The sequence below is a fragment of the Cuculus canorus genome, chromosome 17 (genome assembly GCF_017976375.1).
Source record: "Cuculus canorus isolate bCucCan1 chromosome 17, bCucCan1.pri, whole genome shotgun sequence".
In the NCBI taxonomy this organism is placed as follows: Eukaryota; Metazoa; Chordata; class Aves; order Cuculiformes; family Cuculidae; genus Cuculus; species Cuculus canorus.
The window spans coordinates 5,519,011-5,538,970 of NC_071417.1; the positions used below are offsets into that span (position 1 = coordinate 5,519,011).

At 53.5% G+C, this 19,960-nt stretch overlaps 1 protein-coding gene across 19 annotated transcripts in view; it reads left to right on the plus strand.

Moving 5' to 3' along the window:
* The window catches only part of NCOR2 (nuclear receptor corepressor 2), a 251,275-nt gene that overhangs the window by 163,229 nt on the left and 68,086 nt on the right, over positions 1 to 19,960 (plus strand). For 13 of the 19 annotated variants that reach the window (XM_054082546.1, XM_054082556.1, XM_054082558.1 and 10 more), the window contains exons 11-14: positions 1,281 to 1,377; positions 4,003 to 4,181; positions 7,503 to 7,557; positions 9,701 to 9,799. In XM_054082546.1, coding sequence (XP_053938521.1) covers positions 1,281 to 1,377; positions 4,003 to 4,181; positions 7,503 to 7,557; positions 9,701 to 9,799 — 430 coding nt within the window. Of the gene's footprint in view, positions 1 to 1,280; positions 1,378 to 4,002; positions 4,182 to 7,502; positions 7,558 to 9,700; positions 9,800 to 19,717; positions 19,866 to 19,960 lie in introns of those variants that run through there. The other 6 variants (XM_054082548.1, XM_054082551.1, XM_054082562.1 and 3 more) reach the window with 3 other exon arrangements.

A 19,960-nucleotide genomic window follows, 5' to 3' on the forward strand; every position in this document is an offset into this window, starting at 1 on the left:
CGGGGATGGGTGTGGGATTTGTGGGAGGAGCGGGCTGGGATGGCTGTCAGTCCCTTTTCTCCCCTTCTAGTCTAAGGTAGAAGCAAACAGACAAGTGCCTTTGCTGCTCGTTCCCCAGGGTGGCTCAGCGCAGAGCCAAGGTAGAAGGAGAAATGTCGGGAGTGTGGTTGCCCATCTCCCCTCTGCTGCTGATCTCCTGGATGGCTGAATCGGAGCACGGGGCAGCTCCCTTCTGCTGGCCACAACAGCGCTAATTACTGTCTTGCTGGTGGGCCTAAATGAGTACAGGACTTACAGATGGATTTGGCCATGTCAGTGATTTAATACATGCATATACTTTGATCAGAGCATGGGCAGGGAGAAGACATGTCTGCAGTGGACATAGGAATGACTGCAGGTGATATAAAAGGAGCAAAGTGTCTTACTGAAGGGGATGTCTCTTGTCTGTCCTATCCTGTCCATTTTCTCCTCCTCATTGGAAGCATAATTAAGGTCGTACTGTTTCCTGCTAGGAGGAGACACGATTTCATCTCCACTGTCCATGCTGAAAATTCCCTGTCCTTACCATTTCAGCCCTGGGATCTTGCCCAGGGACACCCGATGTGTGTGGACCTCATATCCTTGTGCCAGTATCCTGCCTTTGTGCCCCACAAGCAGCTGGGTGGATCCAAATTTCCTAATCAGTGGATTTATTTTATGTTAAAGAGAAGGGGAGAAATGGTACTGAGAAATGTTTTTAAGCTTTTATGTGCTTAACAAGAAAAGTTTCTATTCCTTGGGACACAGGACTGTTCTATTGTGTGATATTGGATGGAAGGATGTCAGTGGCTGGTTTTGATATAACAGTTGTTGTGGTGTTTGCAGACCAGATGCCATGGCGCAGTGCTCGGTGCTAACGCCGATGTCTTTGTGCCGTTGCTGTGGTGCGATGAACAGGAGAAAGCAATGGGGGGAAAGTTTGTAGGGTTGGGTATGAAATATCCTTCTGCGGTAACAATCCAGGAGGTGGCTGCTGACACAGGTAAGGAAAGGTTGGTTGAGGCTTTCAGCCTAAACCTGGGTGACACAGAGGACGGTGCTCTCCGAGCAGAAGTGCTGTCAGAGCCCATAGGACTGAAGCCGGCACCGTTCCCATAGCATGGGTTGGGGTGGCCTGGATGGGGTGTTGGGATACAGTCATTATGGAGACCAAGAAGGAGGAAAACAGTGCCGGTGAACTGTCGTGAATGTGGATTACAAATGGAGCGTGGGTATCTGAGTGTTTCGCTGCCCTTTCCCAGCAGGGTAGGACAGAGGGGCAGCGGTGGGCTCTCCATGTCGGCCGCGCGCAGCGAGCATGAGGTGTCAGAAATCATCGATGGGCTCTCAGAACAAGAGGTGAGACTGGTTTGTCCTTCTTCCTCCTCTTCACCCCTCACTCCATTATTCTCTGAGGAAGCCAGGAGAATATCACCAGGTCCCATGCAAAGTCCCATGGTGAAATCTGATATCACATCCCATTGACTTCAGGCCATGCTGAGGTTGGGGAGGCTGCCGTGATGCCTACCTGATAGGCTTTCTGGACAGAATCCAAACTGAGGTGTTTGCTTAATACCAAGCAGCATCTCTGAAGCTGTCCAGGAGATATAATGGAGCTGTGCAATGGTTCTGCAGGAGCAAAACATGGAGTAAAGCATCCCAGGAGCTGGAGGCCAGTGGGTAGGGTTTATCAGCATTCAGCTGCCTCTTGAGGACCTGAAACCCCAGTGTCCTCCTCATCCTGGATAGCACCCGACAAACAGCTTGTGGCTGTTGGTTTAAGCTGGAAGCGGAGGTGGATGGGGAAGGGATCCAGTGCCCTGACTGCCGGGTGGAGGGGTTTTTCTGTTTCATTTTGTTTTGAATGGGATGTGCGGCTTGACACAGGGGAATCCTATGGAATGAATGGTTTGTACGTGAGCCAGTTGGCCCACATCTTCTGGGAGTGCTCCATTCATCTTGAAACATCCCCATGACCTTGGCTTCGTTTGGATCTGGTTTCACAAGGGTTCCACTCTCTTGGCACAGAGGCGAGCTGCAGTGAATGGATCATGTTTGGGAGGGGAGAGCAGCCATTGCCCAGCAATAGCGGAGATGTTTGCTGCCTGCCCTGGGTCCCTGGGTTTGCTGTTAGCTAGTTAAGGTGACGACCTGGAGGACATGGATCTCAGAAGCAGAGGGAAATTTCACAGCTCTGCAGAGCTTGTGGCCAAGGGGAGTGTTAGACAGTTGCCTCCAACATCCTGATAAACTTCACCCTAATAGCCTTCTGCTGAGCCTTGAGGCACCACTTTGCTTGTCTCATAGGAGACCTTAAAAGCTTCCAGCCCTTCAGCAGGGTTGGAAGGAGGAGGGAGGTGAGAGCCAGGGAGCAGCAGAGCCCAGCCCTCTGCCCCAGCATGTTTGTGGAGAGGAGAGAGGGCTGCCTGCCTGCCTGTGGGGTGTATTTGCAGTGCTTGGCACCCCAAGACCCTGCCAGGTTAAGGGAAAGGCCCTGCGGTCTCAACCTTGGGCAATGCTCCTGCCAGCTGCCTCTCTGCCTGCCATGGCTCTGCACGGGGCCTTTCTCCTTTCAGCTGTGGCAGTTTACATTTGTCACAGAATCATTAGGTTGGAAAAGACCTCTGAGCTCATCAACTTCAACCATCCCTGTCCACCACCAAATCATATTCCTAAGCACCTCGTTCGCCTGCCTTTTAAACACCTCCAGGGACAGGGACTCCACCTGCTCCGTGGCAGCCTCTGCCAGTGCTTGAGAACCCTTTCTATGGAGAAATATTTCCTAATGTCCAATCTAAACTTCCTCTGACGCAGCTTGAGGCCATTCCCTCTTATCCTATCACCGATCACTTGGGAGAATAGACCAACGCCCACCTCTCTTCAGCCTCCTTTCTGGCAGTTGTAGGCAGTGATAAGGTCTCCCCTCAGCCTCCTCTTCTCCAGGCTAAACAACCCCAGCTCCCTCAGCCACTCCTCATAAGACTTGTCTGGGTCAGTGCTTTGGCCGCAAGCTGTCCCTGAGCTCCCACAGTGAGATGACACCCCCAGGACACCCAAAGCACCTGGTTAAATGAGAGACATCCTAGTGAGGATGAGGAGCATAATGAAATGAGTTGAAATGTCTGTGTCTGTGCAGAGGGCTTTGTTTTGGGGAGAGGAGGTTGGATTGGATCAGTCACAGCAGGGCAGCAGGGCAGTGCTCCTAGCAAACAGAAGAGGATCCATCCCTTCATCCCCACAGGGCAGACCTGTGCCAGGGGACCACTGTGCCCAGCCAAAGGGACAGTCCCTGTCTTCAGACAAGGAACAGCACAAGGGAGACATCACATTGGCCACTGTGTTGCAAATACTTAATGAAACCAGTGTGCCCAGTCTGTCCAGTCCTGGCGTGCAACCTGGGCTCTGGATGAACTTTGTACTTGAATAGGATGGAGTAAAGGCATCGGACCATGTCCCAAGGTGTTGCATTAAGAGGAAAGAAGGGAATGACGACCCCATTATGGTGAGATTTGAAACATCCTGGAAAAATATTAGGTTTCCCATGGAAGGGAAACATGACATCTGCCTCTGCCCACGGTTTCAGAAAGCTTTACAGAGCTGACCTGCTTCGCTCGCAGTTTGGGGAGGGGGCTGAACCTCCATGTGGCCCTGGGTTTGGTGGCTGGGAAGGGATTTGCACTTCCCTGGGCCCCCTTTGCTTTGACTTGTCTCTGGTCGTGGTCAGAAGCTGTTTTGCTTAAGTCAGATATTTCCACATGGTGCCTTAAAGCCTTTTATTTCAAAATGAAAGATTAATTGTTTCCTGGCTGACAGCGATAGCCTCTATCAGCATTTAATTTACAATTACTTTAGCAATAAAGCTGTCTAGTGCTTGCTTTTGAATTCTCCTGTTCCTCCGCCTGTCCTTTCCTCTCGAACATCTGTCCCCTGTGGTCCCCGCGGGCCTGTGGTGCTGACCAACTGTTCTCTCTGCTTTCCCCAAAGAACCTGGAGAAGCAGATGCGCCAGCTTGCCGTCATCCCACCCATGCTCTACGATGCTGACCAGCAGCGCATTAAATTCATCAACATGAACGGTCTCATGGATGACCCCATGAAGGTCTACAAGGACCGGCAGGTGATGAACATGTGGAGTGAACAAGAGAAGGAGACCTTCCGGGAAAAGTAAGTGCAGCCCACGCACCTCTCTTTGTGTAGCTCTTGGGAAGCGCGAGACAGGACCCGTGCAGTTTCACCCGGGGCCCCAGCACGCTAAGGCATGAATTTCCCAAGGTCATGTCGTGGCTCCCAGGGACAGAGCCACAGTTGCTGTGTTGCCCTGGAGCTGGGCGCAGGGTGATGCACTTGCACAGAAACCTCAGGCCTTTCTGTACGGTTGGCATGGTTGTGCCTGCATGCTTTTGCTCTGCCTGCTCCCATGCGGAGATGAGGGAAGCTGCTGCTCACGACAGGGTGAGAACTAGAAGTTCTCCTGTTTCTGCATCCCCTGTTGTATTAGCCAGATTAAGGATAATGCCAGTGAAACCCCATGCTTTGTACACCGTTACATTTCTGGGTTTACGTGCTGTCCTTTGGCCACCGTGTGTCCAGGGTGTTTCTTGTGGCTGCCACCACCCAACCCTGCCCTGCAGACCCCTTCAGGCTGCACCTTCCAGCCAATGCCCATCCGTTGGTGCTCCGTCCTGCTGCCTGTCTGCAGGATTTGCCACTGGCCACTGGTTCCGTGGATGCATTCCTGCATCAGAATCATGCAAACTCTGGCTGCGGTGCTTCCTCCTGTTTGCAAGCAGTGCTTGAGAGCAGCTTCATGTTATCAACTGAGCTCACTGGGTACCACCACACTGTCAGCCACACTGTGGGTCCCAGCTCAGTCTCACATTGGTGATAATTGGTGATAATATCTCATTGATAATCCTATAGACCAGCCGGGCCCCCAGTGTGTTTGCATGGAGGACTGGAGCACCCTTGGTTCCTTGTTGTCTGTAAAAACAGAGCTGGAATTGAGCTTCCAGCAGGATGAGCTCTGCCAGGGCTCCCTGCTCTGGACATGAGGGGCATAGGGGTGCAGCAGAGCACCTTGTCCCTTGCAGCAGCACTGACTTAGTCTGGCCTCAGGATGACTGTGTGGTGGCTCCATGGATTACCAGCAGGCCCATGACCAGCCATGCTGGAAGCCTCCCCGTGTCCGGAATCCCTCCTCCTGTCCCTACTTGTGATGACTCCTGTTTGCAGCTGAAATAACCAATTGCCAAGATGGACCGAAAAGGAACAAAACAAGCAAACTGGCTCCAAGCCCTTGGTAGAGGAGAATCCTCATTGCTAATTAGCCTTAAAATGTGACACTCCAGACAGCAAGGCTTGCCCGCAAATGACGCAAAGGCTAATTACGTGGTCTTTAATGGCGGGGCTGTGCCTGGCTAATGGGGCTGGAAGAATCCACACCCAGCTCGTGCATCCTGCTGTGCACGGTGGTTTCTGTGTCATCACTGTGGGTGATGCAGAGCTCGAGGCGTAAATACAGCAGGCTTTCAGGGCTCTCACAAATCTCATTTTAAGAGATTGGTACTTAGGAGCTGTAAGGAGGGCCAACGGAGTTCTACCCCAGCTCTCGCCTCGATTCCAGTGTTTGGGAAGATGCGCTGCCTGGTGTGCTGCAGCTTCTGGCCTGGGTGTTTAAGGTGAACCAAAGTTCTGTCGTTCGTGATTGTCATGCAGAGCCTCTTCCTGAGACCCTGAAAACGTGGTGCAATTTTGTGTTGAGCCCTGATGGCAAGGGCTCTTGGAGAAAACAGTTAGGCACTGCAAGGCCAACAAAACAAGCTCTGAGTCTGAACTCATTTTAGCCTCAAAACATAACCACAAGGAAGAGTCTGATTAGACTTCAAGTCTCTTTTCTTTTTTCTCTTTTTGCCTAGCGTTTCTAGTTTGGTTTTAACCTATTTCTTTAGTCTGTGTCTTGGGGGATCTCCTTTGGTGTCTGTGTTAGATCTGAGGGGGTAAGTTTTGCCCTTCAAAACCCTTGATGGCAGAAAGCCTGGCAGAGACTTGGGTCCCTGTTGAGCACCCAAGCATCACTCCCATTGCTGTCCATGCTCCCAAATCCCTTCCCATCCCATGCTGTCACCCACAAAAGCCTCATGCTGGCTGCAGTGCAAATAAGTCACCCTTGCTCTGGTGACTGGTTACAGTGGCAGAGCTCTTGCAGCATCAGTCAAACCAGATGATGGTCCTGCATCAAGAAGGGCACAAGCGGGTGGTGACAGCACCCACGTCATGCTGCCATGGCTGGAGTTGGTCAGGCCCTCGCTGAGCTCAGCTTGGTGCCCTGTCCATGAGCTTAGCAGTGGGGCTGAGCAGTGAAGATGGGAGGAGAGGGCTCAGCCAGCAGCCCTGAGGGAATCAGTGGCAGGGCTGGAGGCACCAAGCTGCTCGTCACGTCCCACCCAGTTGCACCCACACTACAGCTCACCAGCCTTTTGCTTCCAATCCATTTGCCTGGAGCACAGAGCTGTTGGCTCTGGGACCTGGCAGAGCTGCACTTGCCAAGTGGAGCTGGCCTGGCCACTCGGCTCCCAGGGGCGCAGAGCCCGTGCTCGTGGCAACCTCTCTGCCAGGGCCAGTGCTGTGCTTCAGCCCTGGCACAAAAGCACCACTCATCTGGCTCCCCGCACTTTGGTGATGCACCAGTTAACTGTCCTCCTGCCAGCGGGAGCACCTTGTGCCAAGGACTTGTTGGCCTTCGGCACTTCCCTACCAGCTAGGCGAAGGAATTTGTTGGAGGAGGCATCTTTGTGTCCGGGGGCAGCTTTCTCCTGGTGGGGCAATGCTCCCTCCTGGGCTGCCGGATCTGCAGGCGAGACTGCTGACAGCTCCTCTGTTTGCTGGGCAGGAGGCGGCATTCCTCAGAGTGGCTGTGCCACCAGGGATCTCTTGAGCAACTCAGCAACGTGGCAGCTCTGTGCTTCCTCATGGGGTTTTGATTTCTCTTCTTATCCTTTGCAGCTGCTCCTGACAGCCCAGCTGGGCTTGGGGTCCCACTCAGCAGCCCAGGCACCCCTGGCTGTCCTGCAGGGTGCTTGTGCTCGGCTATTGATGGCGGTTCCTTGCCCTTTATTTGCCAGATCCCAGGGCCTTGGCTAGGTGTACAGCTGCCCTCTGTGCCCATCCTGCTGTTGGTTTGGGCTTGGGCGGCCGTGGGATTGAGCAGGGTGACGGGCAGCTGTCAGGTGCTGCCACCCCCCCTACCCTCTCCCACCCCAAGACAAACATCTGTGCATCAAAGCTCCCAACCAGCCTGGCTCCGCTGTGCTAAATTTAAAGTTCCTGTCTTTCTGGGAAGCTAAGCAGCAGACAAATATTTTCTCTACCCGCTAAATCCCTCAGAGAGATGGCCTCACTGCTCTGGGTGCACAGGGCATGGCAGCTCTGCTCCAAGTGGGATCAGAGCCGGCACTCACACTAACCCTGTCCCTTTCGCTCCCACAGGTTCATGCAGCATCCTAAGAACTTTGGCCTGATTGCATCCTTTCTGGACAGAAAGGTAAGCCTCCTTGCCTGGCTTTAAGCTGCCTGGTACTCTTTTCTCTATCACACGACTCCCTGTGATGCTGGAGCAGCCAGCGGATGCTGGACACCTGTGGGTGGTGGTGGCTCAGAGCCCTGGGCATGGTCCAGACGCCTCCCGGCTCCCTGCAGAGACAAGGGACTGAGTCACTGTGAAGAGACAGGGAGCTCAGCACTACAAGATGTGTGAATGCATCCAGCCTGGTGCGTAGGCGTTGCAGCCCACCCTGTGATCTGCCTCGGGGAGATGCTTTCCAGCATCTCCTGGAGTCGTTTTGCACTAGCCAGGCTGTTCCAAATGGGTGGTGGGCACCTGGCTGCCCGGCACAAAGCAGAGGCATCCCCTCCTTGCTTAAGGGAGTGGGACCTTGAGTGTGGGCTGAATCCCAGTTCATCCAGCAGGTTAGGTTGATGTGTGTCTATGCGCACCCCTCCTTTGCTCTTCAGGAAAAGCTGGCTAGCAGGAGGGCCTGCCCTTTACCAAGCCTCTGTGTTGTGTGTCTTGGACTTTCCTTTTTGCTGTCAGTTGGGTTGATGGAAGAAAGGTTTGGAAAAGATCTGAAGGAAGAGCGAGTGCCTGGTCCCACCCTGAGCAAGACCAGGTACCGCCTATGGGACTGGACAGACCCAGCCTGGAAGGACAGCGATGGACTGAGTGCTCTCCTGAGCAAGAAACACTTGAGAGTTGCTGCTGCTCTGGTCCTTGTAGTTAGTTGCATCCTTTGCACGTCCCAGGCAGTGTTTCATTCATGTCCATTCGCTCTGGGGGAACCCCACTGCTTTCAGGGGGTGGCCTGCAGATGTCCCTTCCAGCCTGAATTATTCTCTGATTCTGCATGACTCAGGCTGGGGGAATAATTTATAAAAACTTAACTTTTCTGTCCAAAGCAGCAAACGAGCAAAGGCCAGCAGCAGCCTCGTGCTGCTCTAGTCACTGTGAGATACCAGGCTCTTTTCAGCCTTTTCCACTTGTTAAAGACGAAAGTGGTGGGACTTGGATGGTGCTCACAATCCGGTCTGTGTTCCAAGCTGAAAAATGTCTTCTAATTTTATTTGTACTCGTTTGTAAATCACCCTGTAATTATGATACAGAACACATCCATTATCCTGTTGGAGAGAGATGCAAAGTATGGCTCAATGTAATGAATTAATAGATTTTTAAATTGCATTATAAAAAAATAGTGATCTTAGCCCTTGGAACAGATGACTGTAAGTTTTTGTGTTCGCGTATGTGTGTATAATCAGGGCTAGATTAGAAAGAGATCCAATTAACACTTTAAAAGTTGCAATCTGTTTTTGCAAATGGTTCCACTCCTTGCACAGGGATAGGGAGAGCACAGCCCCCGGGCACCCCCAGGAGCACGCAGCAGCACCCTGTTCTGGGGTGCTCGCAGGCGTGATCGGGCTGCGGGATGATTTCTATTCGTGCGGCTGCTCAGCCGATATGTGAAGGTGTAGCCCAAGACCAGCATTCAGTTCAGTGAAGGACTTTTCCCAGAGTGGCACACTCTATGCGGTTCAGGAGCAGAATATGTCCCAGGCTTCTTGTTTTCCTAATTTGTCCTGTCTGGGATGGCACTTGTGGAGCAGAGTGCTGGAGCTGGACTTGGGATGGAAGCTCCTGAGTGCTGGGATATCAATCTGTCCACGAGAAAGTCCTGTACACTTGAGCCAGCGAGCTTAACGGCTGGAAATAACACTAGCTGACAGTCGCGTGGCAGGTTGTGCCTCGCATAACTGCAACAGAGGGTGACAGGCAGCTCTCCTTCTTCTGCCTTCAGTTGCTACAGTCATCTGGGGTCAGCCCTCCCCCCTGCTTTGCTTCCAGCGCAGGGTGCTCTCTGCTCTGCACCTCCATCTCCAGACGCCTGCGGGACGGCCCCGGTCTGTCCCTTGAAAGAGTCAAGCCTTTTTACTGGGACAACGGCATTGCCCCCGACTTCTAGCACCCCTGAAGAGCTTTTGGAGGGAGGTGTGGAAAGCCTGTGTGGGCTGCAGATCTGCAGAAGCAGCAGGAGACCTGGCGATGGCAGAGCCTGAATGCCGCTCCTGGAAGTCTGCACCCCAGCAGTGTGAGGGGATAGGACCTTGCGCTCGCTGACCTGCCCATGTCATTGCAGACAGTGGCAGACTGCGTCCTCTATTACTACCTGACCAAGAAGAATGAGAATTACAAAAACCTTGTAAGAAGGAATTACCGGCGGCGTGGGAAAAGCCAGGTAAGAGCTGGAGGAACGCGTGGAAACACCATCCCTCAGGCTGAGCAAGGAGCTGCAATGCTTTGTACTTGCAGCTTCTCACAGCACCCCAATTTCTCTGAGCACCCCAACTGGTTCATTTCTCCCCTCCCCAGATGGAGATCTTGCTTGCGGACCGTGATGGGGCTATGGTTTTGCTCTGTGTAGCTTGTTAGAATGCGCTATTTGTCAGTTGATGTTTGTCCATCTGCATGCCAAGGTCACAATAGCTTTAAAAAAGCAAACAACAAACCCAAGATGCTTGAAAAAGGGGATGGAGTGGATGCAGAAAACCTGTCTGTGTGTCAGGAGTAGCACAGGGTTGCCCATGCAGCCTGCGGCTCTGTGCAAGAACCAAACGGGATCCGTTTCTCTGCCCTCTGGAGATGGCAGCCAGCCATAAGATGAGGATGGGGCTCTTGGGAGCTGGGAGAGGGTGCTCCTGCCTTGCAGAGCTGCTTCAAGCTCTTCTTATGGGCAAAGGTGTGGGAGGAGAATGGCTTGGGTGGGAGTGACTTCTGGTGACCGCCTGAGCAGCTGCATATAAACCTATCTGAAGTGCTGGAGGATGTCCAGGATCTCTGTGGGGGCTGGGAGATTTGGCACTGAAACTAGAGGAGAGCCTTAACCTTTTGGTTAGGGGCTGGGCAGGTACCTAGGGCATCACAAGGTGCCTGGGGTCAGGTGACTGAACCAGTCCTTGCTGTTTCCATGGCCAAGATACAAATCTAGACATGACCACAGCAGTGTCGCTGCTGATACCATGATATCCAGGTACTCAGAAAAGTGCTAACCTCTTGGGCAGGTACCTTGTCTCTGCAAATGCTTTCAGCCAGAGGAAGGTCCTGCTGGTAGATCCCCAGGTCCACGAAGTGAACAGTTAACCATGTTGTGAGGAGAGTGAGGTGACCCAAAAGGAGTATTTCTCCAGATAACATGGGTAAAGGGATGGAAAAAGTAGCCTGGCCCATGCTACCACTGACATAAGCTGCTCCTCATGCTGCATGGCCATAAAAAGCAGCACTTGGGTCTAGATCCTGATTGGGAGGCAGATAGGTAGCCTCTCTCCAATTTGATTTCTGCGGCATTAAGACATCAGAATAGCAAGCACATGACGAATGTCATGGACGAAGCCCAATTTTCCCTTCTTTTTTTCAGAGACATTAGGGATGGATAAAACCCTATTAGATTATCCAGTCCCTCTCCTAGCAAACACTGGGTGGTTCCCTCCAGTACATTTTTATAGTGTTTACCATGGTCTGTTTTGTTAGATCACAGCAACTAGAACATGAGGCCACATTTGTTTCTTGTTAGCGGCGGAGACATTTAGCACAGCTCATTCTGGTTTCAGTATTAAGTTGAGCAAGTAACAAGTGTGGAGAGAGGGAGGCACTCCAACGCTCTGCCCTGCATCTTCCTACTCACCCCTGTGGCCGCAGACTTGCCCGTCCTGCAGTTATTATTTGTATTTTGGCTTTTAAAGTGTCCAAAGCATCCTTGGCTGCGGAATTTCCCACAACACTTGCCCTGGCTGATGAGTGTGGCCCAGCCTGAGCAGCGGAGATTGCAGGCTGTCGTTTGGAGCTTCAGGCAGTGCCAGCCTCTGGAAGCAGGGACTTTGCTACAAAAGGCCGCAGTAAAAGACAGGACTGGTTTTGCGAGCAGGGGACAGCAATATTTGTAAATTATTGAAAGGGAGACTGCTGGGCACGGAAGGGAGCAGATTGCACCTCTGCTCAAGCAGACCTTCGCCAGAACATCATTGATTTTGAACGAAGAGTCAGATCTCTGCATATGGGGGGAAAGCAAAGCAGTGAATGTTTCCCATTACTGATGGATGCTCAGGTGGAAGGTGGGATGTTCAGACAAGCTTTAAGAGCCAACGGCTGGCTGCACAAGTAGGAGTAGGAGAGAGGTACAGAAGAAGAGTTGCTGCGTATAATCCAGCCCAGAGCAGTTCTCCCACAGAGTTCTTGGGGGGGGTCTCTAGACACACAGTTTGTGTTGCAGTACCTCCAGTATTTCTGTATGTCGCTTGTATCTGTTTGCCGCAAGGCTGCGTGCAGGGGAGCGCTGGAAGAACCTGCCTGCAGGGTGGAGAAGGGCATGCTGCTGCAGAGGGGAGATGGCGGAGGATGGCAGGGCAGCACGGCTAGGGGCGTGCTGGGCAGAGAGTCATTTTAGGGTGGGATTTTAAGGTAACAAAGGGAAGAACGTGTTGATGAAAGTCCTCCCAGAAGCTGGTGGGAGCAGTGAAGCATCTTCCTGCACGCCTTCAAAAAGCCAGGGTCTCCCCTGAGCACGGTACTGATGAGACTCGCTTTCCCAGGCCAGGCTGGATCAGCATGCAGCAGCGCCGACCAGCACGGCAGAGGTTAGATACTGGCCAGTCTGGAGGGCTGGGATGGAGAGATGCCTCTGGTGGGATTGTTGCTTAGTGAGCCTCTTCAGAAGCTGCTCAAATTCTGCCTGTACCTGCAGAAGGCGTGCTCGTCGGGGAGTAAGCTGTCCCGGGGGCTCCATCCTCCCTGGAATCTTTTTAGTGCCGTGCAGGTCTCTCAGCCTGTTGCCCACGTGGCCTTTCAGGGAGCTGGGACTGTGGCAGTGCTGGGCTGTCCCAGCACCAGGGGCTCTGCCTTTGCCTTCCCTGTGTCAGGCACCAGAGACGGGACGGGTTGAAGGATGGGAGACACGGCGAGCCATCGTGGGGGTGGGCAGCACATGGGGAGGAGATGGAGCTGTGGTCTTCCTGCAGCATTGGTGCCTTGTTCCCAAATTTCCCTCTGGTAAGGATTCAAGCTGTTAAACACCAAAAGCGATATTTAATTGATTTAGAGAGTAGGAGAGGTTGACTTTTATATCAGATGAAAAGAGCGGATGAGGTCTGATACAAATAGTGCTTCAAGAGACCCTGTGCTGTTAGCTTGCTCCTTTTCTCACGGAGAGATTGGTGGTCTTATTTGCTTTTGGAGGCTGCGGGGAGCTTAAGAGCGAAGTGGAGATAATTACACATAGAAATAAAGCTACTCTGGTGTCAAGATTATCATTGTGGCCTACTTATTAAAAGTCCATTAAAAAATAAGAATCCCACTGCTCCCTGGCTGATAGTCCCCTGGCAAAGGATATTCCTCATAAAGCTGCTACTTAGTGCTAAAATTCTCCTGCCAAGAGCGGAGCCTTACAGGATTCTGCTTCCAGTTTGTCAGAAACCCGAGCAGCCGCCCACTCCGAGGATGAGTGAAAGGCACATGCATCTGATGGGTCATTATGCATAATATTAGGCTTCCAAGATGAAGATCCTATCTAAAATAATCCCCTGTGTTCGGGTAGGAAAAATGCTGTTTAACCCTGAAAAGGGGGGAATCAATGGGAAGAGGAATGACTTCTAAGCATGTAATTTCTCATTGAAAAACAAAAAAAGAGGAAAAAAGTTGGAGTCATCGTAAAGCGATTTGATCCAATGTTCAGTGTACGGTAATAAGCATAAATTTGCATGGGCTTGTAATGAAACGCTCTTGCGTGGATGTGTCGCCTGGGGGGCTGTCGCAGTCGCTCTTCAGGGTGTTTGAAAGAGCGTCTCTCTGCCAACGCCCCTAATTCGGTAACGGGGGCACCAAAATCGAAGCCAGGCAATTAGCGCCATGTGCTGCGCTCTCTGGGCAAGCTGTTCCACCGGGCTGTGGTAGCGCAAGCGTTGGGCTGAAACCATGCTGGAGGAAAAGTGACTTTCTTTCGACATAATTATTCCATGCGGAGTGTGGGGCTTTTTATTCCAGAATCAGTTTGCTTTGATTTTAGAGCAGCGTTGCCCTTGTGACCGCTGGTTGTGCTTCCTGTGGCAGTGCCGGTGGATCCTGCGGTGGAGAAGCCGTAGAGCTCCCGCGCGGTGCTGGGATGGGGAGAAGCAGCCATTCCCCCAGGCAAAGCCACCGGTGCTGTCATCGGCAGCGGCAATGGGCAGCCAGAGCATGACTCAGGGGGGGATGAAGTCATGCGACGTGGTGGACGGATATGGCCCGCCGGACGTGCCGTCATGCTGGTCCCCCTCAGCGCTGCTGTCAGACGGCGCTCATGGGCTCAGAAGGGCCCTGTGCGTTAGCTGTGACGCTTTCGAGGACTCGCTCCCTGGCACCCGAGGGGACAGGAGCTGCCCAGACCCCCCTTCCTCTGGCGGAGAGCGATGGTGGAGCTTGGCCAGTGGGGCGGGGGCTGCAGCGTGACCTGCCCGGGCAGCCAGCGTGGTCCTTGGCCAGGGCCGACGGCCTTTCCCAGGCCCACCCTCCTCCCTGACCCTGCCAAAACCCAAATCGAATTACTCGTCTCGCCGGCTGTCCCGCCCTCCCCAAACACAAACCATTCCCCTCGCCGACATGGATAAACAGCCCCAGCCTGGATTTTTATAAACAACTCGTTTAGTTTTTTCACACAAGCTCAGTCCCAGCCAGCGGGGCTGGTGTGGTCGGGGCCGCCAGATGGGCGCTGTCTGCCTGCAGCTCCCGCTCTCCATGCACCCCAGCCTGGGTGCCGAAGCAGAGTACCCACCACGGACTAGTCTTGTCCTGCCACCACCTCTCCTCCCTCTGTGAGCGTTGGATCCAGAGCTTAGCAGACTACCTCTTACACCACAAATTGTGCATGTGCCCTCGCTCCGCTAACCACAACGGCTAATGAGATGAATGATGAGCATTTATTTCTGGGAAGCATTCGATTTTCATCAGTCCAGGGAGTGGCTTCTCATTAGTGTCAAAGGATTTGACAGCTTTTCTTTCAGACGCAGGGCAACACTTGTCATGAAATTCTGGCTGAACAATGCAGCGCATCCACCAGAATGGCCCTGGATGTGGTCAGTAAGCTTTGCTGCCACAAATACCCTTCAATTATTCTGCGACCATTTAAGCCTGTGCTGAGTGGAGCGCTGTATTTTAAAGAGTACACAGGAGGCAGGGGCATTCTGTAATGGAGAAGTTTGTGTGGTTGGAAGTGATCCCTTGGATGTTAACGTTGGGGTGCAGGTTCATCTGCTGCTGCTGGGATGTTGGGATGTTGCTGCTGTGTCCCTGGTCACTGTCCTGTTGCCCAGCTCTGCCCCATCCCACTGTCACGCACAGGCTGGGCCGGGGCAGCTCATCGCTGGGACACACAGGGGACTGAGATGGGCTCATTTTCTGGGCAGGTCTGCAGTACCAGGTGGATGAGGAAACCTGCCTGGCCAGGCTGAAGCTGCAGGACCCACGAGAAGAAGTCAAACACACCCAAACCTCATGATCTTGTTTCTGCTCGAGTGCAGCCCTGCAAGGAGAAATATCTGAGAGAGCGTTTATCCCTTGGGTGCTCATATGTGCTCTGCTTGGTGCAGGCTCCCGCTCTTTAAATTTAAACAAAAAAAAACGCACTGGCAAAACTACCTAACCTCTCAAATCCTCCAAAGTGGTCCCAAACCACCCTCATGGAAAGCAGGGGGCTTCTTGTGAGCACAGAGGGTACTATCAAAGCATGTTTGGAGGCAGCGTGTCCTGCTCAGTGTCTGGCAGTACATGGCTTGCAAAGTCATCAGTTTCCATCAGGATGAGTGGTTGTTTCTGGGAAAATACACGTTTCTTGTGTTTTTCCTACTGTTCGATGTGGCTCTGGTGCTTCCCAGGGCAATCTGTCAGCAGAGCTAGGGGCTCACAGGCGAGAGCTGAGGGTCTGCAGCCTGACCTGTACTTTGCTGAATGTTCTCGTTTAGGGCCTGCGTTCACCTCTGTGCCTTGAAGCGGGGACACATGACTACCCTCGCCGGGATGCCGAGATAGCCGGGTACCGAGTGTGCGTCTGGGGCTAGGGAAGGGCTGTCACCCAGGGGCTGTCACTGCCCTTCCATGGGTGAGGTTGAGCGTCAGAGTGCTTGTGTGGAGGATGTGGGTGAGGTGTGGGAAGTGGCAATTTTTGAGGTGATATCAATCCCGTAACCCTCTGTCAGCGCCTGCTCTTTCAGCCTGGGCTCCCGTCTCTTCCAAGCCCTTCCAGTTTTGCCCCTTAAGGTGCGTTGTGCCTGTTCCCCCATTACAGGCATGGTGCAGCTTTCCCATAGCCCTACCACCCCTCCAGGCAGAGTAATCAGACAAACACAGTGGAAACTCACATTCTTCAACTCCCAACTGCAGTTTTGGGGGTGATTAAATGAGAATGATGTGGCCATATTTGGGAAAAGAATGGAAAGGAAGCATTGCAGGAGGATGGCTGCTGGATCCCCGAGTCCCAGCACGGCCTTGCAGGCTGCTGGCAGCACAGGGACTGCAGAGAGACCTTGTGGGCTCAGAAAAGGGGCGGCACCGGCAGGCAGTGATGTGCAGCCACTTCCCTCTGGGGTAGTGCTGGCATGGGCTGCCGACGGACCACTTGCTGATGGACCATTTGGTCACCACAGCTGGGCTTTGCTGTGCAGCTTGATTACATCTGCAGTTAGTGATAAGAAAACGGTCACTTAAAAGTGATGTGAACCCCCAATCCCTGTTGGCTCCCGAGTTCGGACTCGTGTTTCTCCAGCAGCAGGTCGATGCATCCTCCCAGCCAGTGCTCCACCACGTCTGCGCCCCCGTGAGTTACTGCTCAGGATGGAGCTTTGGGATCCAGGCTGGGCATCACCCATCCTGGCGGGGGACCTGCAGCATTTTCCCAGCAGGACAGAAAATGATGGAAGTGGTTGGATTTAGGGTTATTTTATCTGTTGTTGTGATCCAGGTTTGACTGGAAACAGATAGGAAGTAGGTAGCGTCATTACTATGTTGCTTTCTAAAGCAGGCACAGCTGAAAACCCCAGAGAAAGCTGCTTCCATGAGGATACTGGGCTTGCTTTGCCGTCGGTGTATCTGTGGCATGTGTGGATGCTGCTCTGCATCCCATGAGCTGCTGACCCAGCACCTTCCTTTGTTGTCAGGACTTGGAGCAGGGTTGGCGTGCGGCCAGGGGTTTGTGAGCAGGGGGGAGTAGGGTAAAGCAGACCACAGGGAAGAGAAAACACGTGTTCCCTGCCTGGTACAGAGCGGGGGCTCATCTCCACCACTTCCAAACGTTAACGCTCTCTTCCCCTCAGGTCATTTTCCCTTCATGAGCAATCAAATCACTTTTTAAAAATCTCAGCAGCAACTCAGAAAAGAAACATTTCCTCTTATGGAAAAGCCCTCTGTGATTTAAGGAGTGATCCGAGTGAGCAGGGTCCTGTAAAAACCACTTCTGTGCTTTGTTGAGATCAAGGAGCGACTGATTGGAAGGCATCAGTACCTGCTGAGCTGGGCTGAGCCGCGCAAGGGCCCGTGCCTGAAAGGCTTCTGTGCCCATCAGGCTCCAGCTGCGCGAGATGAGTGGTGCTCACAACAGCGGTCGTGCTGTTCCTGGCAAGTGATGCTGCAGGGTCTGCGTTGCCGCGGTCCCGCAGCTGTGCCCTCTGCTCATCCCCAGCACGCTGCTCGCCCCTGGGCTTTGCCATGGCTCGGCAGGGCAGCCCAGCTGTGGCTGCCAGCGCTTTGCTGCTGGCATGGCCTGCAGTGCTGGAGAGATGCTGCTGAATTCGGTGCCTTCTGGGATGCTGGGCATGGCCCTGGCATTCTCCATCTCTGTAATGATCGCTGTCTGGCAGAGAGGTGTTTACCAGCAGAGGAGCAGCAAGGCTCCAGGCCATCGCGGTTGGAGCTGAACTGAGTGAGCCCCATGCTCGCTATCATTATCAAATCTGGGCCTGGCCCTTTGACTTTTCGACTTGCTTCCGCAGCCAACAGCATCAAACCCAGCCTGGGGACGCAAGTGATCAAAGCCAAGTTGCCGGCAGACATTCCACTTCCCTTCCTTGTTGTTTTGGCAGCGGCTTGTGTTGCTTTGTGGTTTCTCCTATGAGCAGAGGGTGCTGCGCGTGGTCGTGAGAAGCCAGGCTGCACAGCGGTGGGTGGCAGTGAGGGCTGAGGCATTCCAAACCACTGGATCAGAGGCTCCAGGCCCTAGGAGTCAGCTGCATAATACATACATTTATTTATAAGCCATCCTCCCTGCACTCCCTATCCAGCTTGCTGCCGAGGGAAGGTTAAGGATATGCAGGGAGCACTGTTTGCAGTGGCCGTGCAGCATCAGACCTTGGCAGTGGGCACCTCGACCTCTGCTGTGACACTGGAAAGCAGAAAAGGATGCTCCAGGGGAGACTTTTGAGTGCCTGGGCAGCGTGATGGCTAAAGAGGAGGCTGGGGCCGCAGGTGCTCATTGGAGGAGTGCCTGTCCTGGCTCTTATTGGTGTGACTGTTGCAGAGAGAATTTTGAAGTAGATGGAAGGATAGATGCAGGTGCTGGAGGAGGGGAGACAGCCCTGAGCTATGAATGTTTGGTGCTAGCCCTGCTCCTGGCAGAGATGCCCTGTGTGGGGTCCCATGGCGCCAGGGAGAGGGGTGGGAGTTGAGTGCCCAGTCCCACTGGCTGTGCCACAAGGAGTGTAGTGTGTCCTGCCCCATAGTGCCAGTACTGGACCCCGCAGTGATGTCAGCAAGCATCCATGCACGCATATGGCCATCGCAGGCGTGCTGGGGCTCCTGGAGAAGCAGCAAAGCAAACCCCAGGCATTCCTGGCCAGCATAGCCTAGGCGTTTTGTCTTCAGCTTATCTCGAGCTGGTTTTAATTTGCAACTCTGTGGTTGCGTGCAATGACCTTGGCGTGAGCCTGCTCCACAGCTGAGTGCCCCTGAAGAACATCATAAATGCCATTGATCTGAAGTCACCTGCAGGAGAAGCAACGAGCCAGCACCCTGTGCACGGGAGAGGCGACACGGCTGAGTGGGCGCTCCTGACTGCTGGAGGGGATGGGGCTCATGTTAGCTCCTTCCTAAGTCCTTGTTGAGGCAGACTAAGGTGCGACACGGTGGGGAAAAAGTTGGCACATGTCCCCTTACCACTCCAGTGAGCCTATGGCAAGGACTGCAAAGCCACTTTTGAGCAAAAACCCCAGAGCTCCCTGCCTGCCATACCTGGGATGGGCTTGAGCAGCGCCAAAATGATTTGACATACAAGGTTCCCTCTACATGAAAGTGTAGAGGGTTGTGGCTTGCTCCCTCCTGATTTAAGGCACAAACAGGATTTGGTGGTTTCCATGATGTGTTTATCTTCTGTAAGAGCCCAGAGCCCTGTAATGATGACAATGAAGTGATGCACCTGCTAGCAGCCAAATAGCATCCCCCGTGCAGCCAGTCAACCCTTGAAATCTGCCGTGATAGAGAGGAGTTGTCACCCTCAGCTGGTGCTTGGGCTGGAGACAGGCTCTCACACAGTGCTGTCACCCTGACCTGAGCCAGTTCCCCACCAGCGAGTGGCATGGCCAGGGCTGTGGGAGCTGGTGGTCTTGGGGCAAGAACAGATCTCCTAGGGATGAGCTCAGTTAAACATCACAGGGAGGGGTGCTGTGAAATGGTGGCCGTGCCTGTCCCTGTCCCCAACAGGACCAGGGCTGGGGAACCAAGCTGTGCTGGCAACAGTGGCGTTTTGGTGTGTATTTTGAGGGTGCTCCAGAGCAGGGAGTGACGGGGGACTGGGAGGGCGTGGGTGCCTCAGTTGCAAGGTGCACAGTCCGGGATGCCCTGCAGGCAGTGTGGTTTCTGTGTGGAGCTCTGGCTTGGTCCCTGGCCCCTTGCTGTCTTGCCGTGGAGGGGATGGAGAAGGCAGGAACAGTCGTTTTCCGGAGGTTTGCAAATTTGGAAAATAAATAGCCCTGCTCTGTAGGTTAAGCTTGGCATCCTCGAGGATTAATCACGCTGGCTGCAGCCAGCACTGAGAGCCCCGGTGACGAGAGCTGTGGTTTATAGATGATGATTCATCGACTCGACTTAGAGCGACCACGTTATTCCAGCAGATTGCAAAATCATAAGAGGAATGTTGTGGTTAGTTTACGGCTTAACTATGCAAATCGTCAGGAAGCCTTCAGAGCTGGAGAATGTAAGGCACAGCGCGCCCGGATGGCTGGGCGGTGAGCAGGGGCCGGGAGCCGGCGATGGGGCTGTTGGGGACCAGCCGCTCGCGGGAGCCGGGGAGCGGGGAGGTGAGTGATTTGGGGGGCGATGAGGGTCCGGAGCTCACGGTGAGCGTGTCAGCAGGGTGCTTCGGAGGTGGAGGACACGCCGCCGGCTGGGAAGG